Source organism: Panthera pardus, unplaced genomic scaffold, assembly GCF_024362965.1.
Source record: "Panthera pardus isolate Hobbes unplaced genomic scaffold, ASM2436296v1 HiC_scaffold_12, whole genome shotgun sequence".
Lineage (NCBI taxonomy): Eukaryota > Metazoa > Chordata > Mammalia > Carnivora > Felidae > Panthera > Panthera pardus.
The window spans coordinates 86,079,022-86,100,426 of record NW_026526677.1 but is presented as its reverse complement, the minus strand read 5'-3'; the positions used below and the strand labels follow the sequence as shown (position 1 = coordinate 86,100,426).

Genomic DNA, 21,405 nt, shown 5'->3' with positions numbered 1-21,405 from the left:
CTCACAAAAATTTTAGGAAAAGCATAGTTAAAAATTCCCTTCCATTGAATGACAATGTGAACTTACTTAATGCAACTGAACTATGCACTTAAAAATGGTCAAAATGTTAAGTGTTATGCTATGTATATTTTATCACATTAAAAATTTGACTTCCAGGACCCTAATAAAAAATTTAAAAGACTATCTGACAACCTCAACAGAAGAAAAAAAGATGGCCTCTCTCTATTAAAAGTCTTAAGGAGGCAAAGCTGGAAAATAGAATGACATAGATCTGAGAAGTTAACAAAATGAAATAAAGAGTCCAATCAGATAGAAAAGGAGAACAAGCAAGGCGTTAAAATCAACATTACATCTTAAGCCTACATGAGAAGTAAAACATATTAAATGTGAAGCTTAAAAAAATAAAATGAATATGAAGACCAAAGCTTAGAGAAGCTCTCCCAGGATACACAGGAAAAGACAGATCAAGGAATTATTGAGAGAGAGAGAGAGAGAGAGAAATTACAGTTATGAGAGAAAGATAATGAAGAGCCACCAATTAAGATTCCTCAGAACACACTACCCAGAACAAACAATCATGCTTAATAGAGACACACTTTCTTGTGCTGCAAAAGGCTTGTATGCATGTAATGATGTCATCATCATATGCTAGGGGAGGAGGTCAATTGTGAGAGACAATTCCACACTCTGGGAAGAGTTCTAAATCCAAAGATAAAGAAAGGAATATCTTCATTCCCATAAGAAGTAAATGAGTTACTCATAAAGTTACAAAAATCAGAAAATCAAGCCTTGGAGTGCTCTGCTTTGTTACTTAATGCCAAATATAAGGGAGGAGTAACTACAGGAGTTTTGAGGATAAAGATTATGACCTTTGGATGTTACACTCAGAAAAAAATGCCAATCATATTTTGTGACAACAAAAATATCTTTGTAGTTATACATTCCTTGAGGGATGGGTTATCTATGTCATATATTCCTATATTTCTAACACCTACCATAGCTATTGTTGCAAAACACATTTCCAATAAATATTTATCACATGAAATAGGAAATAATCCAAGAATCAGAAAATACACCATTCACCTGTCTTTTAGGTAAACTTCTTGAAAATTATCCCAAACAACTGCAAGATGAAACAAAAGAAAAACCTAATGAATGATACCTGCAGGAGATTTGTGAAAGGCCTAAGTGGAGTCTGGTTTAAAAAGATGAGGCTCAGGAATTGTTATAAATCTCACAAGCTAAATAAAGTACAAATGTCTCAATACATAATCTTGCATTACAAGTTCAAAATGTGATTTTGATAAAGTCCAAGAAACATAAGTGGTAAGGTATGAGTGAGGATGGAGGGATACCTATCACATTTTTTGTCACAAATAAGAGAACATGAAAAAAAAAACCCTTTACTCAGCTTGAATAATTAGATTTACATATGTTAAAAATACTTCTGGGAAACTTAAATGTAAGTACCAGTATGAATAAACACGATATATTCATTTCAAAAAAATATAGAGGACAAAAGCAAAGAAAATGTGTTTCAAATAGCACAAGGTATAGAACATGAAGACTGCTAGACAGAACAAAAGCAGAAAACAAAAAGATGACAGGGAACAAACACATCAGTTTTAATAATACCTGCAAGTGGGTTACACTTCCCATTAAAAAGAAATAGAGGCTGAGATAGGATTAGAAAAAGAAAAAGAAAAAAATATATTACTGTTCTATTTACAAAAGATACACCTAAATCAGAATAATACAAGCATGTTTTTTTTTTTTTAAAGAATGGGCAAATGTATTTTTAGTACTAACAAACAAAATCAAAGCAGGGAATACAATATTAATGTCAGATAAAGTTAAATGCACAACTAAAAACATTAAATGGTAAAAAAGGCATTTATACTGACAAAGGGAGCAATTCCTTGTGCATTTTTAATTATTTTTAAACTTTGTACATGATACACATAAGGCAAAAAGTAGCAGAAATGCATGAAAATAGTATATTAAAATCTGGTATTAATTACTTTCAGTTTCAAATGATTCAGTATGACTATTGATAATCTGAATAATAGAACTATCTTTCTGTTTGGTCATATATGTATATCTATCCTATACCATTATATGGTATTAATGAAGTATTTTATACTATATGAAGTATGTATAGTTAAGTGTGCATGTGTGTATGGATACATATATATCCTCAATTTTATATATATTGTATGCATATTTCTTTTGAAATAGAAAGAGAGTATCCTTTAATATGATAAGGGCCTCTCTGAAACCAGCATTGTACCCAATAGAAAAGCACTAGAAATATTTCTGTTACAAAGATGAAAAGATGCAGATCCCATTAATCATTAGTATTATTAAATATCGCTTTGGTGGGGCGCCTGGGTGGCTCAGTCGGTTGAGCGCCGACTTCGGCTCAGGTCACGATCTTGCGGTCCGTGAGTTCGAGCCCCGCATCGGGCCCCTGTGCTGACAGCTCAGAGCCCGGAGCCTGTTTCAATTCTGTGTCTCCCTCTCTCTGACCCTCCCCATTCATGCTCTGTCTCTCTCTGTCTCAAAAATAAATAAACGTTAAAAAAAAAAAATATATCGCTTTGGAATACCACTAACCCCAATTATACCCAAATTCTTTGTGAAAATAAATTAGGAAGACACTTTTCCTAACTCATTTTACATGGCTAGAATTACCCCGACCTGAAAACCAGACAATAACATCACAGACCAACAGCCCTCATGAACATAGATGCAACATTCTTAACAAATTATTGGTAAATCCAATCCAGTAATATGAAAAAAGTAAAGTGTATCATGACCACATGGGGTTTATTACAGGAATGCAAATTGTTATAGCATTAAAAAAAATCACTCAGTATAATTCACTATATCATCATTTCAATAGGGGCCAAACAAGCGATTTGACAAAATGGTACATCCATTCACACATAATGAAAACAAAACAAAACAAAAAACACAAAAAAAACTTTCAGCAACTAGTAATAGAAAAGTTCCTCAGTCTGGTGAAAGCCATCTGTGAAAAATCTACAGACAAAATTATACTTAATAGGAAAACAGTAAAGTGTTTTTCCTCTAATCAGGAACAAGGATGTCAGCTCTCATCATTTACATTTAACATTACATTGTTGGAGAATCTAGCTAGTGCAATAAGATAAGAAAAAGAAATGGTAAGGCATGCCTTACCAAATGGTACCGAGGAAGTAAAACTGTCTTTATTCACAGAAGATAGAATCATTTATGTAAAAAATATTAATTAATCTAAAAATTACTAGAACTAATGAATGAATTTACCAATGCCACACATGTAAAGTCAATATATAAAAGTTAATTGTATTTCTATCTATTTGCAATGAGAAATTCAAATTTTAAAAGCAACCTTTACAATAGCATTCAAAAACATGAAACTTTTTGAAACTATATAATGAAAGCTATAAAATATTGAGAAAATTAAACAAGACTTAAATAAGTGGAAGAATACATTTATGGATTGGAAAATCAATATGGGTAAGATGTCAATTGTTCCTAAATTGATGTATAATTTCAATGTATTTCCAATCAAATTCGTAGCAAGTTTTTTGTTTGTCAGAACATATTGTCAAACTGATTCTAAAATTATATGCAAATACAAAGGGCACGAATTGGCTAGCATCTTGTAAAAGAACAAAATTGATATATTATCTGATTTTAAGACTTTTTATGAATCAATACTGACAAAACAGGAGAGATTTATAGATTAACAACAACAACAACAAAAAGTAGAGAGTCCAGAAAGAAACCCAATAGTATTCAATTGGTTTTTGATAAAGAAACCAATAAAATTCATTAGGAAGAGTAGTGTTCTCCACGGATGGTGCTCAATTAACTGGATAGCCATACAGAGAAAGAAAAAGGGAAAAGAATCTCATTTTCTTTTGAGACCTTATCTCCCACCATGCTCACAAAATAGCTTATGTGAATCTTATACCAATAAATAAATAAATAAATAAATAAATAAATAAATAAATAAATTTCTAAAACTTCTAGAAGAAAACATAGAAGATTATCTTCTAACTTGACATTGCATAGAATTTTAAATAAGAAATAAAAAGCCATATCTATGTAAAAATATTAATATATTGGACTAAAAACATTGGTTCATTGAGAAGCACCATTAAGAAAATGAGAAAGGCAAGACACAGGCTAAGAGAAAGTATTCTCAGTATATAACATTGGACTTGTATCTGGTATATATTAACAGCTATTACAACACAATAATTAGAAGATAACCTAATTAATAATAGTCAAAGATTCCAACCAACACTCCATAAGAGAAGTTATGCCAATGGCCAAAAATTACATGACAAGATTCTCAACATCATTAATCCTCAGAGAAATGCATTAAAACTAGAATGTGATTTACTCTATACACTTATTAGAAGAGATAACATGTAAGAAACAGAATATCACATATTAGCAAGCTTGTGGAACTGTAACTCTCATGCAATAGTGAAGGGAATTTACAAAGGTAAAATGGCTTTGGAAAAACAGTTTGGCAATTTCTTGCAAAGTTAAGTATAAACTTGCTATATGATTCATCAATTCCACCCCTAAGTATTTACCTAAGAGGAATGAAAGTATATGTCCCTGAGAAGATCTTTATATAAATGTTCATGTAGCTTCATTCACAATAGTCATAAAGTAAAAACAACCAAATTCCCATCAAATAGCAAATCAGTAAAATATTAGTATATTTCTAAAATGAAATACTATTCAGCAATAAAAAGGAAGGAACTGCATACAACATGAATGAAAGCCAAAAGCTGACTGAAAACAGCTGATTACAAAGGAGTGCATGTCCTAAGAGTATATAAATGTTATATATTTTCTAGAGTATAAATATATTGTGTGTGTGTTTGTATGAAACTCCAGAAAAAGTCTAGTATATAGTACAGATCAGTGTTTGTCTCAAATTGTGGGTGAGGTTGTGGGTAGAATTGAGAGTAGTGTACTAATGTGTTATATCTTAATTAGGGTGGTAGTTTTAGGGATTTATACATTTGTCAAAACTCATTAATCATGGATGGACCTTGAGGGCTCATGCTAAGTGAAATGAATCAGAGAAATACAAATACTGTATGATCTCCCTTATATGTGGAATCTTAAAAAAAAGTCATTTTAACTAATTTTAACTAATTTTAACTAAATTTTAACTAAATTTATCATGGTAATCATTTCACAGAATATGTATGTCAAGTCATAATGGCATATATCTTAAACTTACACAGTGTGGTATGTACTTAAATTACATCTTAATAACACTGGAAGGAAAAAAAAACTCACCAGTATACACTTAAAAGAGTTCATTTTATTTTATGTAAATTATGATCAAACAAAAATTGGTTTTATAAAAAGTCCGTTTTTACCTTCTATTCACCATCTACTTAGCAGTTGGTTATTTGCCTCTCATACACTATCTAAATCTCATCCCATATCAGGTTCATGAGGACAAAAAAAGTATAACAAATTATAGATGCTTTCTTGGTTCTTAGGCTTTATGCTGATCAAATAATGAGCAAAGCTGCAGAATGGAGTTGAAAAACTATATCTTTTGACCTTAGAAAGTTGAGAAATTTACTACTGAAAGATGAGGCCAGAGAGATAGTTTAGGTAAGAAATCAGAGATCTGGATCACCTAGTGTTTTTGTGGAGTGAAATGTAGAGAAAAGAGTAATAAAACACATCATTCAATGATTTTATTATCTGTTATATAACACATGTTAGGGTCACTTTGAAAGATTTGGTAAAGATTTAGCTTACATAGAATGTTTTTTTTTTTTTCCCCCTCAATGAGTGTGACTAAATCTGTGTCCTTATGATGCAATGACATAGTTGGACAAGCTGCAAGTGATCCAAAGATTTTATTTGGGTGACAATAATTTCACACTTTATGTCCTTGCAACACTAAACTGTTCCTATATGTCCAATGACATCATGCTACTTCCCCACTGCCTGAGATATTCCTCTCCCCCCCACCCCACCCCACTCATAATGTTCTCTTTCCTTGGCTGTTAGTTTTTAAGATTCAGGTTAATAGCCACCTCTTCCAGTAAGTGATTTCTGATTATCCCATATTTCCCAGTTGGGGATACCAGTTGGGGTTAGATGATCCTCTCTTGGAATGCACAACATTCTGAATGTATTACTCATCCACCTTCCGCACTGTGATGCAACTATATGTTACTATATCTGTGTCTAATTGTGAGATCCTTGATGAAAAGTATAATGCTATTTACCTTTCTAACCCCAGTGTCAAGAACAGTACCTGACATGTAATAGGCACCCACTAATTCTTTCTTGAATGGTTGAATGGGTGCATGGATAAATAATTGAAAGAATAATGTTTCCAGCTGCAATCAATTTAACCAGGCTTCTGTTTCTTCCTATGTAAAATGTGTATTCCTATCCCTGTCTTTTATTGTTTATTGTGTTTATGTTATGTTATCTTATTTTTTATCATTTTATCATCTTTATTTTATTTCTCTGTCTGCATTTTGACAGAAGACCTTTGTGAATGCCAAATGAGATTAAGTTGAAGTGGCAACTCAGTAAGTTTAAGGGATGTCACTGGTGACAACAATGTGCAATGAGGACAATGTCACTGTGTTTTATTGGATGGAAACTTATAGTCAAAGCATACAGACAAGGAGAGTCCAGAGAGTCCAGCAAGAATGGGAGGTGTGGCAAGTTCTAATGATCAGACATAGCCATGGAGGAAGTCCAGTGAAACAAAGCTGGGAAGAATCAGCAGGTCTTAAGAGTGAAGGAAGACTAAGTGTGAATACACAGACCACGTGATCTGAGGCAGCAACACCAGGAAACAGGGATATGCAGACCAGCCCCATGCACCAGCACAGGTGCTATCTCCTTGTCCTCTTTTTGCATTCTTGGTAGAAACTCTGGGGCCTGGACTTTAAGGACTGTCGTTCCAGCTAAATGTGACACTTGAGACTTCTAGGTACATTATACCTTGGGCAGAACCAGAGGTGCTCAGAATACAGGAGATTCTCAAACATGACTCAAAGTGTTATGGTCAACCTGCCTTTGTTCCAACTGTCTTCATGCCCTGTTGGACAGGAAATGCTTCTGAAAATATATCTGGGGTGTTATGGGAAGTGTGGAGCTAAGTCAGGAGTAAGAAGTTTAAGAAAAGTGTGCTGAGGAAGGGAGAGAATGAGTGTTTGGGGGTAAAACCTAGCCCAGGAAGATGAAGCTCCAAATGTCTTACAGTGTGATGTCCCAGAGCTCCCTGCAGCTCCCTGAGGCTCTGAAAGGAAAGCTTATTTCTTCATTAGCAGCACAGGCAACCTCCTTACCACCCTTAAGGGGGGGAAAAAAAAAAACCTTTCACTGCAGATGTAATTACTGCATGCTGTTCCAATTGTGTGCGGACAAATCAGTGTAGGCTCAGTGGAGCAGGTGAAGACCCTAGAGAGGCCCAAGAAAAAAGCATTTCCAGGTGGCAATGGTGTGGAGAACAGAGGTTGAGGGGAGCAAAGCTTGTGGGGAAAGAAAGAGAAGGGGGAAAGCAGAGAGCTGCTAGTTCTGATTATATCAGGTACTTTATAAACATTTCTCTTAGGAAGCAAAATCATCCAGAGTATCATTAAACACATACCACTTCCAGTGCCCCAGGAGGGTTTACTCTCACCAATAAGTGATTCTAGAGTGAGGAAATTGTTGATAGTGTCAGAAAGAAATAAGGATAAGGGTGAAAAAAGAGTAAGCATAAGGAAAAGGCTTATGTGATTGTCTCCTTTGGCTAATGAGGCTCTGCAGGCCACCAGGAGGGGCAGAGTGAGGGCCCCATGGGCTACACTTTAGGTGTTCTGTGGGAGGTCAAATCCCCTCACCTCCTCACTCAACTCCAATTCCCCTTCAAGTATGAGTCAATCATAACCTCCAACTGGGAAGCCCAGATTCAAAGTCACAATGAACTACTCTTGCTTAATGAGATCAGTTTCCCTTGATCCTGCTTATGTCCAGTGGATATTCCCTCTCAGAGACTGGAACATTTGCAAGACTGGAGGGCCCCACTCCAATTAAAATCCTTCAAGCAATCACCTGTTTCCTTCTCCTTTCCTTTCCTGCTCTGATCTCACAGGAAGAGAGGCAGCTAATTAAACATCTTCACTACCTTTAAACAAGGGGGAGGAAAGAATTTTCCCCCACTACCACCATTTCATACTTCAGCCTCCATCATGTTGGAGATAAGACGCAGCACCATTGGAAGCTTATGATGGCAGGTGCTCTGAGAAAGAAGACAGAAGGAAGAGCCTGCAGAGACAGGGAAGCTCAAAATTATGGTGTCACACAGGAAAATTCCTGAACACAAGATGCTAAAAGCGCTCACCCAATTTGTCCAAATTGAACTGAATGTATTGAGACAAATCATCCCAACTCTTCGTATGTATCCCCTTTATAAAATTAATGGGTTTTCCACACAAGTCACAGGTTTCCCCTAAGAACATGATTAGATAGGATTTGAGGCATACCTTTCAGATCACCAACTAATATCATCTGGAAGCCTGGGCTGGAGTCTCACTGTTGGGTTAAAATATGATATAAATAAAAACCTTAGCAGTACTAATATCTGGTACCCAGTACAGCATTCAATTTTTAGGGAAGGAGGAACTAAGAGAGATGGTGGGGAAGGGGGAAGAAAAGCACTTTAGAGATAAGACTGTAAGCTGTTGCAACCTTCTGATACAGATCAAACTTGAATACCTTCCCCAAACAGGCCATCATTCTACACATCAAAATTCCCCTTGGTCAACCAGATAGTGTTTCATAGATCTGGAGACTAGTCTATACAGATCCCTATTGTCTGTCTCCTTTATTCTTTTCTGGCTTGCTGGAGAATCAGTACAGGATTGATAGACAAACATGTATTCATTCAGTAAGTACTTTCTGGTCACCTTTGAAATGCAAGACATTGTGTTAGGTGCTACAGAACATCACAGTTGCATAAGCCCAGTACCTGCTCTCAAATGGCCTACATACAGAGAGGAGAGAAATTACCGCTGGCCAGGGCGGAGCACATCAACTCAAGGAAATTTAGTGAATTAATGAGTCAATTAATTAGGACAATCCAGGGGCGCCTGGGTGGCGCAGTCGGTTAAGCGTCCGACTTCAGCCAGGTCACGATCTCGCGGTCCGTGAGTTCGAGCCCCGCGTCAGGCTCTGGGCTGATGGCTCGGAGCCTGGAGCCTGTTTCCGATTCTGTGTCTCCCTCTCTCTCTGCCCCTCCCCCGTTCATGCTCTGTCTCTCTCTGTCCCAAAAATAAATAAAAAACGTTGAAAAAAAAAAATTAAAAAAAAAAAAGAAAAAAAAGAAAAAAAAAAAAGAAAAAAAAAAAATTAGGACAATCCACATGTTGTTTGTTTCCAGAGTAGCCAGAGCTCAGTGAGGGCAAAGGCTAGGTTTATGACACTCATTGTATTCTCAGTGCATCCATTAAGGCAGGCTCACTCAACCTTAATTATGATTGCTTAAATGAATGTTGTGCACTTGGATATACTGAGGCAGTGATGACCTGGTGTTGATTACTCCATAATTCATAGCCAGTGTCCATGTGTCTGTCTTGGCCTGATTCAAGCTGATGTGGGTGTGGAATCCCCTCAGCAACCCACCCAGAGTTCCTTGGTCAACGTCCAGGGTTTTCTCCAATACATGAAAAATAAAGTGGCTTTATAAATTTAATCAGGACCCCAGACAGTGCCCTCCCTGTCTCTTTCATATATGAAAGAGACTTTCTCAGAGGTGGTTTGGCTCCAACCATACTGCATGACAATGTTATGTTTACATGTCTCTCCCATACCCCACACCTGATTTATAGCTGGGATTATGCTCTATTCACCTCAGTAGCATATTGCCTCATACATTCCGTGGTGGATTTAATCAGAACTATTTTTGCTGTAAGTGACAGAAACCCAACTAAAATAGCTTGAGCAAGAAAAGGTGATTTACAGGAACATTTGCCCTAGAGATGCAGAAGTTTTTAGAAGAAGATGTAAAAGGTTGTGAGAAAAGAAATATCAAGGACTACAGGTACACACAGCTGGCCCTGAAAGTCCTTTGAATCTACTATCAAACGTGCTCATCCAGGAGGTAAGGGGCGGGGGAGAAACTTCTCTAAGTTTCCTTCAACATCTGGCCAGATGAAGGAGCCCAGTATCTAAATTAAATGCATTATCTCCAGAGGTGGCTGCAGTATGTTAGTGTGGAACAAGGCTGCTTATTATTTTCTATTGAAGCCTATGATTTTTATTCAGCAGCAAGAGTCACTGTGGACCCACTGCTGGGGCCAATTAGATCTACGAACTTGTAAAGCTGGTCTCAATTTTATCAGTGTCCAACTGATTTCAATAGCATAATTTGATATAGCAATTGCAAAGAGAGGGCTTTACAACAGACGGCAGGCAGCATTGGATGCCTTTCCAATTCTAATTTTACTTTTGAGTTAGTTGGGCTTTTCACTTGCTATGATACATTTTAATATCCATTCTTATAATCTAAAAAGTATTTGGAATAGATACTATCAAATTCCATTCTCTCTTCCTCCATAAGGGGAGCATATTATTAATAACTCCTTTCTGGTTTACAGGTGGGGAAATGGAGACAGAGATTTAGTGGTTTGCCAGATTTACACAGAGAATGAGTAGATCAGAAATGAAATGTTCCCAGTTAAATCTGACACGTAAACATCTCATTTCTTAGTTCTTTCACTTGCGACTTTCTTTGTATTGTCTAGTGCTCATAGAATAAAGACCAAACTTTAAAGGGCCCTGTGTGATATGACCCTTAATTATCCCATCTCAGGCCAATGTCTCCCATTTCTATACATTCAAGATATAGTTCTTTTGTTTTTTGAGGACCCATACTCCTTCTCACCACAGGGCATTTTCACACCCTGTCCTCCCTCACCTGGAAGGTTTCTATATAGCCCACCCCCAATATATACACATATTCTAATCTCAATCCCTCTCCCTAATTAACTTCCATTCATCTTCATATGCCAGTCAGCTCAAGCATCACTATCTCAGGAGAGATTCAACCTAGACTAGCTCACACCTTCCTGCTGCCCGTTGTCATAGCAGTTACCACATGTTGAACTTATATATTCTTGATGATCTGATTAATGACTATCCCTGACTAGACTATAAACTTCATAAGAGCAGGGATCATGTCTATTTTACACATTGTTGTCATAAGAGCAAGCGAACAATACATCAAATGAATAAATGAATTCATGAGAGGAGATAAAAATAGCGGCCTTACAAAAGACATCAAACAGCATTTCCAGCTCCAATTTTACATTTGAATTAGTTGGGCTTTTCACTTGGTATGATACATGTTAATATCCATTCTTATTTTTATAATCTAAAAAGCCTACTGAAGAGGCTAAACATTACTTCACAGCAAGCCTCATTTCCAGCTGCCCCATTTCTGATATACAGTTTCTCATCTCTGTGTAAGGAGCGTGAGTAGTATGAAGCACAGTCACATATCAAGAACTCAAGACATGACTGTTTGCTCTAAGGTAAGTTATGTCACCCATACCCTTAGGAACAGAACCAACCCCAGGGAATTATTGTGTATTTCATAGTGAGTGCCTTCCCTCATATGAAAGAACAGAGAGGAACACTACTGAGGCATTATGCACCCATATTTCCTAGTGTTCCACAGTCAGTTTCCCCACTTTGGAGCCAGGGTCAGGGCCATCAGCTGTATCAGCTACAAAATGATGTTGGCTTCCTGCATTGGTCTGCCAGGATATCTTGCCATGCCCTCCCCTTGCTCACACAAAAGAACTTCAGCCTCCCAAGGAAGAGATTCTCAGGAATTTATGACTCAATCAACTCACCCAAAAGGAGCATAAATGGGATTAGTTTTAATATTGTTAAGTTGCAAAAATACAAGCATATGTGCATGCCAAAGCGAAAATGTACGCAAGCAAAGGGGGAAAACATATGGGTACCCATATGGTGAAAAGCGCATTGCTAGACCTTCATACACTTCTCATTTACAACAAGAACCAAAGTTAGTGAACATAAATTTGCTTTGCAAAAATGTGAGAGGAACAGCTTGTTTGCCCATAACTGTTCCACTGAGCAAGATATGTATAACCTTGATTTCTCATCTTAGACACCTCTTTCTCACACTCTGGGGATTAATTAGGCTCGAAACATGACTTCAGATTAGAAACAAGGATCCTGGATGCCTTGGAGAGGGACAAAGAAGTAGTAGCATGACTGGATGATGCAGTGGGTCAACTAATAGGCAATTCCTATTAGTGGCTGGAACTTGTACTTAGGATGGTTTAGAAGAGAAATGAGGTTGGTAGGTCTCAGTGGGTTGATTTTAATTGAAGGAGAGAAACAATAGGGACCTACAGCAGACAACAGCACGGATGTGAGTTTCATTCGGAGGCTGTGCTGTGCTTTCCTTAGAACAATACTGAGTGATAGCTAGAAAGTGCCTATGTATAGGAAGGTAGGCGAAGAGTTAGGGAGGGAAATATAATAGCATGGGTGATGCTCAAAGCTAGTGAGCACTTTTGGGTTCCCCAGATAACAAGGAAAATTTGATAAAATATATCATTTTATATTGTACCTGTTCCAATGGCAAACCATGGGCACCATCTTTGTACAGTATAAAGAGCTCTAGACTTAAACAACAGGAACTAGGCTCCTTTCATATATTCACCACCTTAGTCAGCTGAGAACCATTCACCATTACTTAACCTTTCCAAGTCTTTTCCATACCTGTGGAGCAGGCACAATATTCATGCTGACCTGTAGGAGAGTTGCTGTAAACTCACTTGAAATGGTGCATGTGACAATATTTTATAAATAATACATTCCTATATAAGTGTGTTAGTATAGGTTCATTTTACTTATCATTTCTATTCAAAAAAACCTTTTTACTTTGAAATAATTATTGATTCATAAGAAGTTGCAATAGTAATAGACACAGGTCCCATGTGCTTGTGACCAGCTTCCCCAGTGATGGCATCTTATATAATAAAGTACATTATCCAAGCCAGGCTATTGAAATGGGCACAGTGCAATTGACTACATTATGGAACCTCCTTTCATTTCACCAGGTTTTATATGTACTCGTTGTTACTGTCTTTGTGTATAATTCTATGACATTTCATCACTGCAAAGCAACTCCCTCATGATGCTCCTTCCTCTTCCCCGCCCCAACCTCCAGCAACTGCTCATCTATTGCATGTCTTTATAATTTTGTCATTTTGAGAATATTACAACAGGGGGATCATCAGTATGCAACCTTTTGAGACAGACTCCTTTCATTCAGTGTAATGCCCTAAGGTCCATCCAAGTTTTTGAGTTCATCCCATTTTATTGCTACATAACATCTCATGGTGCGCATGGACCACAGTTTGTTTGTACACTCACAAATGCCCTAAGGTCCATCCAAGTTTTTGAGTGTATTTTGAGTTCATCACTTTTTATTGCTACATAGCATCTCATGATGTGCATGTACCACAGTTTGTTTGAGGACATTTGGATTGTTGCCAAGTTCAGCAATTACAAATAAAACTATGTCACTCCAGGATTTTAAGTGAAACAGACAGACATTGCATCACTAATGAATGACCCAACACTGTCAAGGGATAAGAGGTAGGGATAGACACCATAACAGAAATAATTATAAACAATAAAATGAGGCATAGTAATAAATATGAGCACTTTTCTCTCAGGACTGCTAGGGAATTAAATGAGTTGAAATAATCCCATTTTGTAGCCCAGGAGATCAGACAGAGGAAGTGATTTTTCCAAAGTCACCCAGACTGTTAACTGCTTGGGCCAGACTTCATCTCAGGTCTGTAAGAATCTGAAGTGCATGTTCTGTCTAAGATAGAACCACCAGCCAAACAGAATTGACACCCACACATGAGCACAGGCTAGCACTCCTTTTATTTGGAATGTTAAGGATTTGGCAATTTCTTTTAAGACATTCTTCTCAGGAATGTCTAGCATAAAAAATAAGGGCTGTAGTAGAAACAGTCTTGGACCAATACATTTTATGACCTCAACAACTAGCAAAGTGAATACAAGATAGAAAAAGCTGCTCAGTAAGGTCAGAACCACGGAAAATGATTTAGCGAGCATTAGCTCTCTTAGCTTACATGCAATTCACTCATCCAGGAACCTCATATATGTAAAACAAAAGCCAAACATGATTTCCCCCAGAATAGCTATGCTCAGTGTCATTTATCACATTCATGAAAGCTCATGCCCTTTCCTCTGAGAAGGTTCTGTCCCATCACTACCTTTTTTATTCAGGACTAATCAACTGGGTTATACAGATTCTTGCCTATGACAAATTAGAATTAAATAATCAGAAGAAGCATGGCTGTTAAAAGGCAGGTATGCTGAGTTTAGGAAGAATTGGCAATTAATAGTCAGTTGGAGAGAAGGAAGGAAAGATACAGGAACTATAAAAACAGTCACAAAAATTTAAACAATATTTCAGGGCTATATTCCTGGCTATCCCAGTCCCCAAATGCTAAGATACAAACAATTGATATGCATGATGTTGGTGTTACAATATAAAGATGAGACCAAATAGTATTCACTGTACTCAAGGAAACAGAGGAGAACACAATACATTTTTAAAATGTTTCCATTAAAAATGACTCAAGTCAATGATAAAGGAGTCAGCTTCAGTTACCTGGAAAATTCACTTCTGTGAAATAACTCATTCACTTGCTCCCTGAGGTATTACTGCATATGAGTAGATTGTAGGAGCAACTCACTCACAGGTGAATAGCTGTCATCTTAAAATCTCCGTGGAGAGGAAACAGAAAAGAAGACTTTATTATTTTCCCAGAACATCTGGCCTTTCCAAATATGTCATTGGAAATGGGGCCAGGTGTGTAACACATTCTAGTGGATTCCAAAGGCATTGTAAGAGGGAACAACAACCCTCCTTAGAACACAATGGCCTGTACTGTCTCCTCTGCCACACCCATCTTTGCAATTTAGGATTAAGACACTAAGAAACTTTGGATTCACATTATTCATGGTTTTATGTTCATGGGACTTGCCGTGAATGCTGGCTTAGTGCCCCTTCTCCTGTCCTTTAGGAGAAGAAAAGAAAACCATCCTTGGAATTCACCTGTTTTGCAATGTTTTCCAAGCATAGTGGCCACTTGCCAGTCCACTTTGCTTGCCTGTTTTAGGACCTGCCCATTCTACGGGGTGTGGGGGGAAATTCTTTGAGGCAGCAGCCTGTGATTCCATCATTATTTTAATTCCTAAGATGGAGGTCACCCAGTACAGATTTTATGTGCGTGAAGGTTGTTAAACAAGCACTATATTCTCTAACAAATCCACATAAATAAATGTTTTTTTAAAGACCCATTATCTGCTTCTGAAAATAAATTAAATATACCTTTTTATATCTGAAGATAAAGAATAAATACATGGTCAAATGTTCAGTGGTTTCCATGTCAGTTGCAAAACCTCTGAATGTATGTTTGCACAGCACTTTCCTTTGAGATGTTTACAATGCTTAATAATTATGATCCTGTAAAAAAATCTCTAGTTTGCCTCAGAGGTGAGGCAGATGTCCTCCAGGAAAACCTAGTTTCTTCTTCCAAGATTGCAAAGGAAGCTGGAAGGCCATAGTTCTCCAATGGGGTATCTGTGTCTGGAGAACACAGATGCTGGGGAGACTTTAGATCTACATCTGAGATCTTGGTGACTTTTTCAAAAAATTTCAGCCTACTTTCATAAGAAGGACTGATTTGTGGTTTGTTTGTTCACTTTTAAGTGAAAATGAGCCTACAATACACAGTGACTTCAAAGGGGTTCCCAGGAAAGTGGCAATGATAGGAACATTTACACCATGGAAATCGGCAAATGCTACCAGGCACCCCTGCCTTCCCTACCTCAGTTCCAATCAGTGTTAAACATCTGCCAGTGTACCAAGACCTAAAACCTTTCCATTTTCTTTTTTGTTTTTAACTTTTTAAATGTTTATTTATTTTTGAGAAAGAGAAAGAGAGCACATGAGTGGGGGAAGGGCAGAGAGAGAGAGAGAGGGAGACACAGAATCTCAAGCAGGCTCCAGGCTTCAAGCTCTCAGCAAAGAGCCTGACATGGGGCTTGAACCCAGGGACCATGAGATCATGACCTGAACCAAAGTCAGACACAACTGATTGAGCCACCCAGTCTCCCCTAAAACTTTCCACTTTCAACTATATGTCATTTCAGGTATAGTTCATACTCATGTATTTTGAACTATTTTTTTTTCTTTTCATTACATCTGTTTATTTTTTATATTTTAGATTTCATATAGCTTCTGATACATGCAAGCTTTGGATTATTCTCCAGTGTGATAATGGATTTGTTGGATCATTAGTCTTTACCTCTTTCCTATAATTTCTAGGGATTGGTGGCATGTGTTTTGTCTGTCTTTTTAAACCATAAGCATTACCATTCTTAATCTTTAATTGCTCATTAAAATGTTCTATTTCTGAATGAAAGTTTAGTTATTCATTTCTGTTATATAGATCCCCACATTTAACCAACAGATTTCAAGCATTGCATCAGCATTTTGGGAACAGGGCTGTCCAGTTAGCTAAATTCTCAACTGTAATCTTATGGGAATTTCAAAGGAAATGTCATTCCAACTTTTATTTCCTATTCTTACATGCTGAATTAACCACATTGTTCTAAAAAAATGCTATTTGACATTCAAGTTTTATTGGCTGCTCTTCTAGACCTTTAAAACAACTTTCCAAGGCCTTCTCAACTCCATGTGAGAGAAGAAATAGCATTCTAAAAGTAAATATTGGTAGACACTCTGCAGATGCACATTTTAAACTTGCAAATCCTCCAGGTTCCAAAGCTTTTCAAATTTGGGAAACAATGCTTTGAGTTTAAGTGCTTAAATGCCATTGAGAGAGGGGGAAAGAGACAATAGGGAACTAAAGACAGCAAAGTGAAGGCCAAAGCCATGAGAAAAGGAAAGGCAACTGAAAGTAGATCATAGCCTGGGAGATTTGAAGAGGAGAGGCATCATTTAAATGTAGGATGTTCTAAGCTTTTTTGAGGCTGACTTGTAACTACTATGTTGTATAAAAGATTGGGAATATGGACGAATCTCCTTTATTTTAAGAGGAAAACCTTACCAGTGTACCATTATAAGGAGTTCCTTCAAAACATTTACACAAAGGTGAAATGCCTTTCAAAAAATTTCTAGGCTCAGAAAACTATGTATTTAGGATTAAATAAATGCATTCTTGGATGTCAAGCATTTACAAAAACATTTGAATTTACCAGATACATAAAAATTGGTCTGGTGTTTAGACATAGTTTTGTATGTAATTTAAATCCAAAATTGTCACTCAGTCCAAGCATATCCATGGGGCTTGTGCCTTTGGTAACATAAGCTATTGCTCCATTTATGTTAAAGTTAGGCTTTCTGATGTCTCTTATGTATATTTTAATATTCTTGTTAATGTTACTTTATCATAAAGACATTTTATGTTTTGATATCTGAGTTCTGTATACAAAGAATGTTTAGTGGATTTATTTATTATCTCCCTACCACAAGGCAGGGACTGACATATGTATCTTGGTTTACATGGAGGAAATGAGAGAGTGAACACCTAACTGATGCTCTTAGTAACAGAAAAATCCAGTCTCTCAGGTAGGAAGTACTGCTTCCATAAATGATGTTACAAATTAGGGGCAAATTTTCAGATCATTATTTCCCATATTGCTATATGTGTATTTTTAAAATTTCATTTAGATTCTAATTTACATACAATAAAATGTTCCTCTTTTTAGTGTACACTTTGTTGTTTTGACTTATGTAAGTAGCAACATAACCAGCACCCTACCCCATTCAAGATATAAAACATTTCCATCACCTGAAAAAAAAATTCCCTTGGGCCCTTTTGTAGTCACATCTCCCCAAATCCCTGCTCTTGGTAAGCACTGACTTCATTTCAGTCACTACAAATTAGTATTGCCTGTTTTAGAGTTTTCTATAAATGAATTCATGCACTATGTACTTTTGTGTCTTCTTTTGCTCAGCCTGATTTTGAGAATCATCTATTTTGCTACATGTAACAATGATATGTTCCTTTTACTTGCTGAGAAGTATTTGTTGTTTAAATATACACAATCTATCTATTTAATTGTTGAGGGTTTGTGGCTATATCTAGTTTGAGACTATTATCACTGAAGCTGCTATGAACGTGTATGTTCATATTTGTAGACATACATTTTAATTTACCTTTGGTGAGTACCTAGAAACAGAATTTCTGGGTCATATGCTAAGTATATGTTTAACTTCATAACAAAGTGCCAAACTCTTTTCCACAGTGCTTATACCATTTTACAGTCCCAGGATTTATGTGTAAGATTTTCAGTTGATCCACATCCTCACCAACATTTTATACTGTCAGTTTCTTTCTCTTTCTCTTTTTCCTTTTCTTTCTTTCTTTCTTTTTTCTTTTTTTTTTTTTTTTTTTTTTTTGTTTTAAAGTTTCAGCAGTTTAGTGTAGTGGCATCTCATTATGATTGGATTTTCATTTCTGTGGTAAATATATTGAGTATATTTTCATGTGCTTATTTTTATTCATATATCTTACTTTGTGAATTGTCTGTTCATTTTTGTTGTTGTTGGTTTCAAGATGGGTTGTTAGAATTAGGTTGTGAGAATTCTTCATATAGCCCAGGTAAAGCCCAAACATATAGCCCAGACAAAGTTCATAAATTATTTGTCAGATATATGTATGGCAAATGTTATCTTCCAGTCTATGGCTTGTCTTTTCATTTACACTTAATGGTGTTTTTAATTTTGTTGAAGCCATTATGAGTTAAGTTGCACCTCCTCCAAAAAAGATACCCTGAAGTCCTAACCTCAATGCCTCAGAATATGATTTGTAAATAGGGTCTTTACAAAGTTAATCAACATCAGGTGAAATCATTAGTGTGGGCTCTAATCTGATATGCTTGGTGTCCTAATAAAAAGATAAAATTTGACACAAAGAGAGGCACCCAGGGAGAAGGCCATGTGACCATGAAGGTAGGGATCAAGGTGATGCATCTACAAGCCAGGAAACACAAATGTCTGCCAGTCGACCACCAGAAGCTAGGGGACAGGCATTGGGAAGGTTCTCCCTTACAGCTCTCAAAAGGAACCAACCCTCCCTACCCTTGATCATGGACATATAGCCTCTAGAACTATAAGAGTTCTAGAGTTTCTGTTGTTTCTGTTGTTTTCTGTTTCTGTTGTTTAAGCCATGCCATATGTAGTACTTTGTTACAGCAGCTGTGAGAAAATAATGCCAAACCAAATTTATTCATGTTTTCTTCTTTTATGATTAGAGCCTTTGATGTCCTAGCAAGTCTTTCTCTATCTCAAGGTTACTAAGATTGTTCCTACATTTTCCTCTAGATCTAGGCTATTTTTTCATCACACACAGGCATACCCCACACATTTTCCTATTCACTGAAATTTCTGTTTGGATTTTCTAATGCCTGAGGGAACATTTGTTTTTGTATAATTTCTAGACTTAATCATAGTTTCTACTAATGTGTAAATATACCAAGTGACTCTGTGTTCATCTCTTCAAGTTCAACTTGGAGTAAGTTTTAGTTCCAAAAGAATAAGGAACCATTCTTTTGGTTTCCTTCCTATGAAGGTGGAGATGATCATAACTGATGTTTAATACCAATGATCGAGTACCCAGGACATTCATATCTAGGGGTGCTTCACCATTTCTAGCCTCCTTCTTCCACCCAGGAGGACTATTTATGTATACGTCAAATAGGTATGGCTCTGGGGAAATGTCCTAAAAGTACTGAGTGAGGAGATCCTTTCTCTCTTGGATGCACAGTGACACCAACACTTATAATGGACATTCTAGCCTTCTAGCATTCTCTTTAGAGAAAGGGCAAATTACCATTTGACCCATGGGTCTCCAGATGAGAAATTTGTGTCTTTGTTGGAAGTTATTCTTATGGCACCTCTGTTCTTCCTGGTTGGGAAAACAAAAGTCTTCTATGGTCATAAAGAGGACTAAGAAAAATAATTCAGCACATTTTATCTCTATAAATCCTTTTTTTTAAATGGAGTACTTGGTGACTGATGCATGTGGTCTGTTTGCTTTTACATTACTATGCTACAAACACAGCATTACTTTCTGATTTCCCAAAATTTTGCTGTGCATTAGAACAGAGTCTTTAATAGAATAATAGAATAATGCTGAAAAATTCCTACAGGTAAAGGCCTTACCCTTGACTGACAGATGTCTCCATGTCACAGTTGGCTCTGGTCTGCCAATAGCAAGACACAGCAGGGTCACACTGCTTCCCTCATTCACAGTGATGTCTGAGGAGATATTCATGATCTGGGGAGGAACTGTAAAGAAACAAAGGAGAAAAGAAATACATGAGGATGATTCCTTGTACTCAAAAGGAGGTATTGGCCTATAAATATTTGCATAGCATGTTTTTATGGTAAGTATTATTCTCAGTAATAATATTCAGATTGATTGATTTGACAAGGATGTGGCCATTTACACCACACACTGCTAGTGTTCAGCTGCTCAACCTGGGCTCTCCCCAGAGTGTGGCAAAAGTGCAAGTACTTGCATAGCTTTGTTTTCCTCTTCTTTGCTTCATTGCCTACCTGAAAAGATACAACTCCTCATTCAAGGGACCTCAAAGATCACGTCCTCTCCACAGTTTTCCCTAACTTTCCCCAAATCCAAAAAAGATAATCACCTGTCTTTCCCACTGTATTTGTCTGAACTTCCCATGGGGAGGGGACTGAGTATGTGGTATCACAGCTGTTTTTTTTTTTTTTTTTTCATGCCTGTCTTTTTACCTAGACTTAGTTGCTTGAGGATAAGGATCGAGTCACATACATCTCTATTTCCACAGTGTCTGGCACAAAGGCTGACAAGGGTACCTGCTTAATTCCTCTTTGAAAGAAAGATCCAAAGAACAGATTAAACAAATCCAAAAACTATGAGATGGGTGTGGGGGTGTGAGGTCAAACCTTTTCATGGAGGATTTCAGATACCTAAAGCTTTCTTCTCTGTTATATTCACATTCTCAAAGGGACGGTAAGAGAGGCTCCAAGCCTACGGCTATGCTGATTTATTCAAACTGCCAGTTTAATTATGAATTATTAATTACCAAACAGGTAGAGTGCTGGTAGATTCCAAACCACCCTGAGTCAGTGGCAAAGGAGAATTATGGCTGATGCTTGATGCAGACAATTCTGCAGCCTCAAGTTTTATGCTGTGGAGACCTTAGAGGTAAGTCTTTTCAAGGAGAAGCCATAAG

General features: G+C 36.9%; 1 protein-coding gene across 12 annotated transcripts in view; it reads right to left on the bottom strand.

Annotated features, from left to right (window-relative positions):
- The window catches only part of OPCML (opioid binding protein/cell adhesion molecule like), a 1,065,414-nt gene that overhangs the window by 82,299 nt on the left and 961,710 nt on the right, over positions 1 to 21,405 (bottom strand). For all 12 annotated transcript variants that reach the window (XM_053900247.1, XM_053900249.1, XM_019421450.2 and 9 more), the window contains one exon: positions 20,348 to 20,473. In XM_053900247.1, the coding sequence (XP_053756222.1) occupies positions 20,348 to 20,473 (126 nt within the window). The remainder of the gene's footprint in view (positions 1 to 20,347; positions 20,474 to 21,405) is intronic.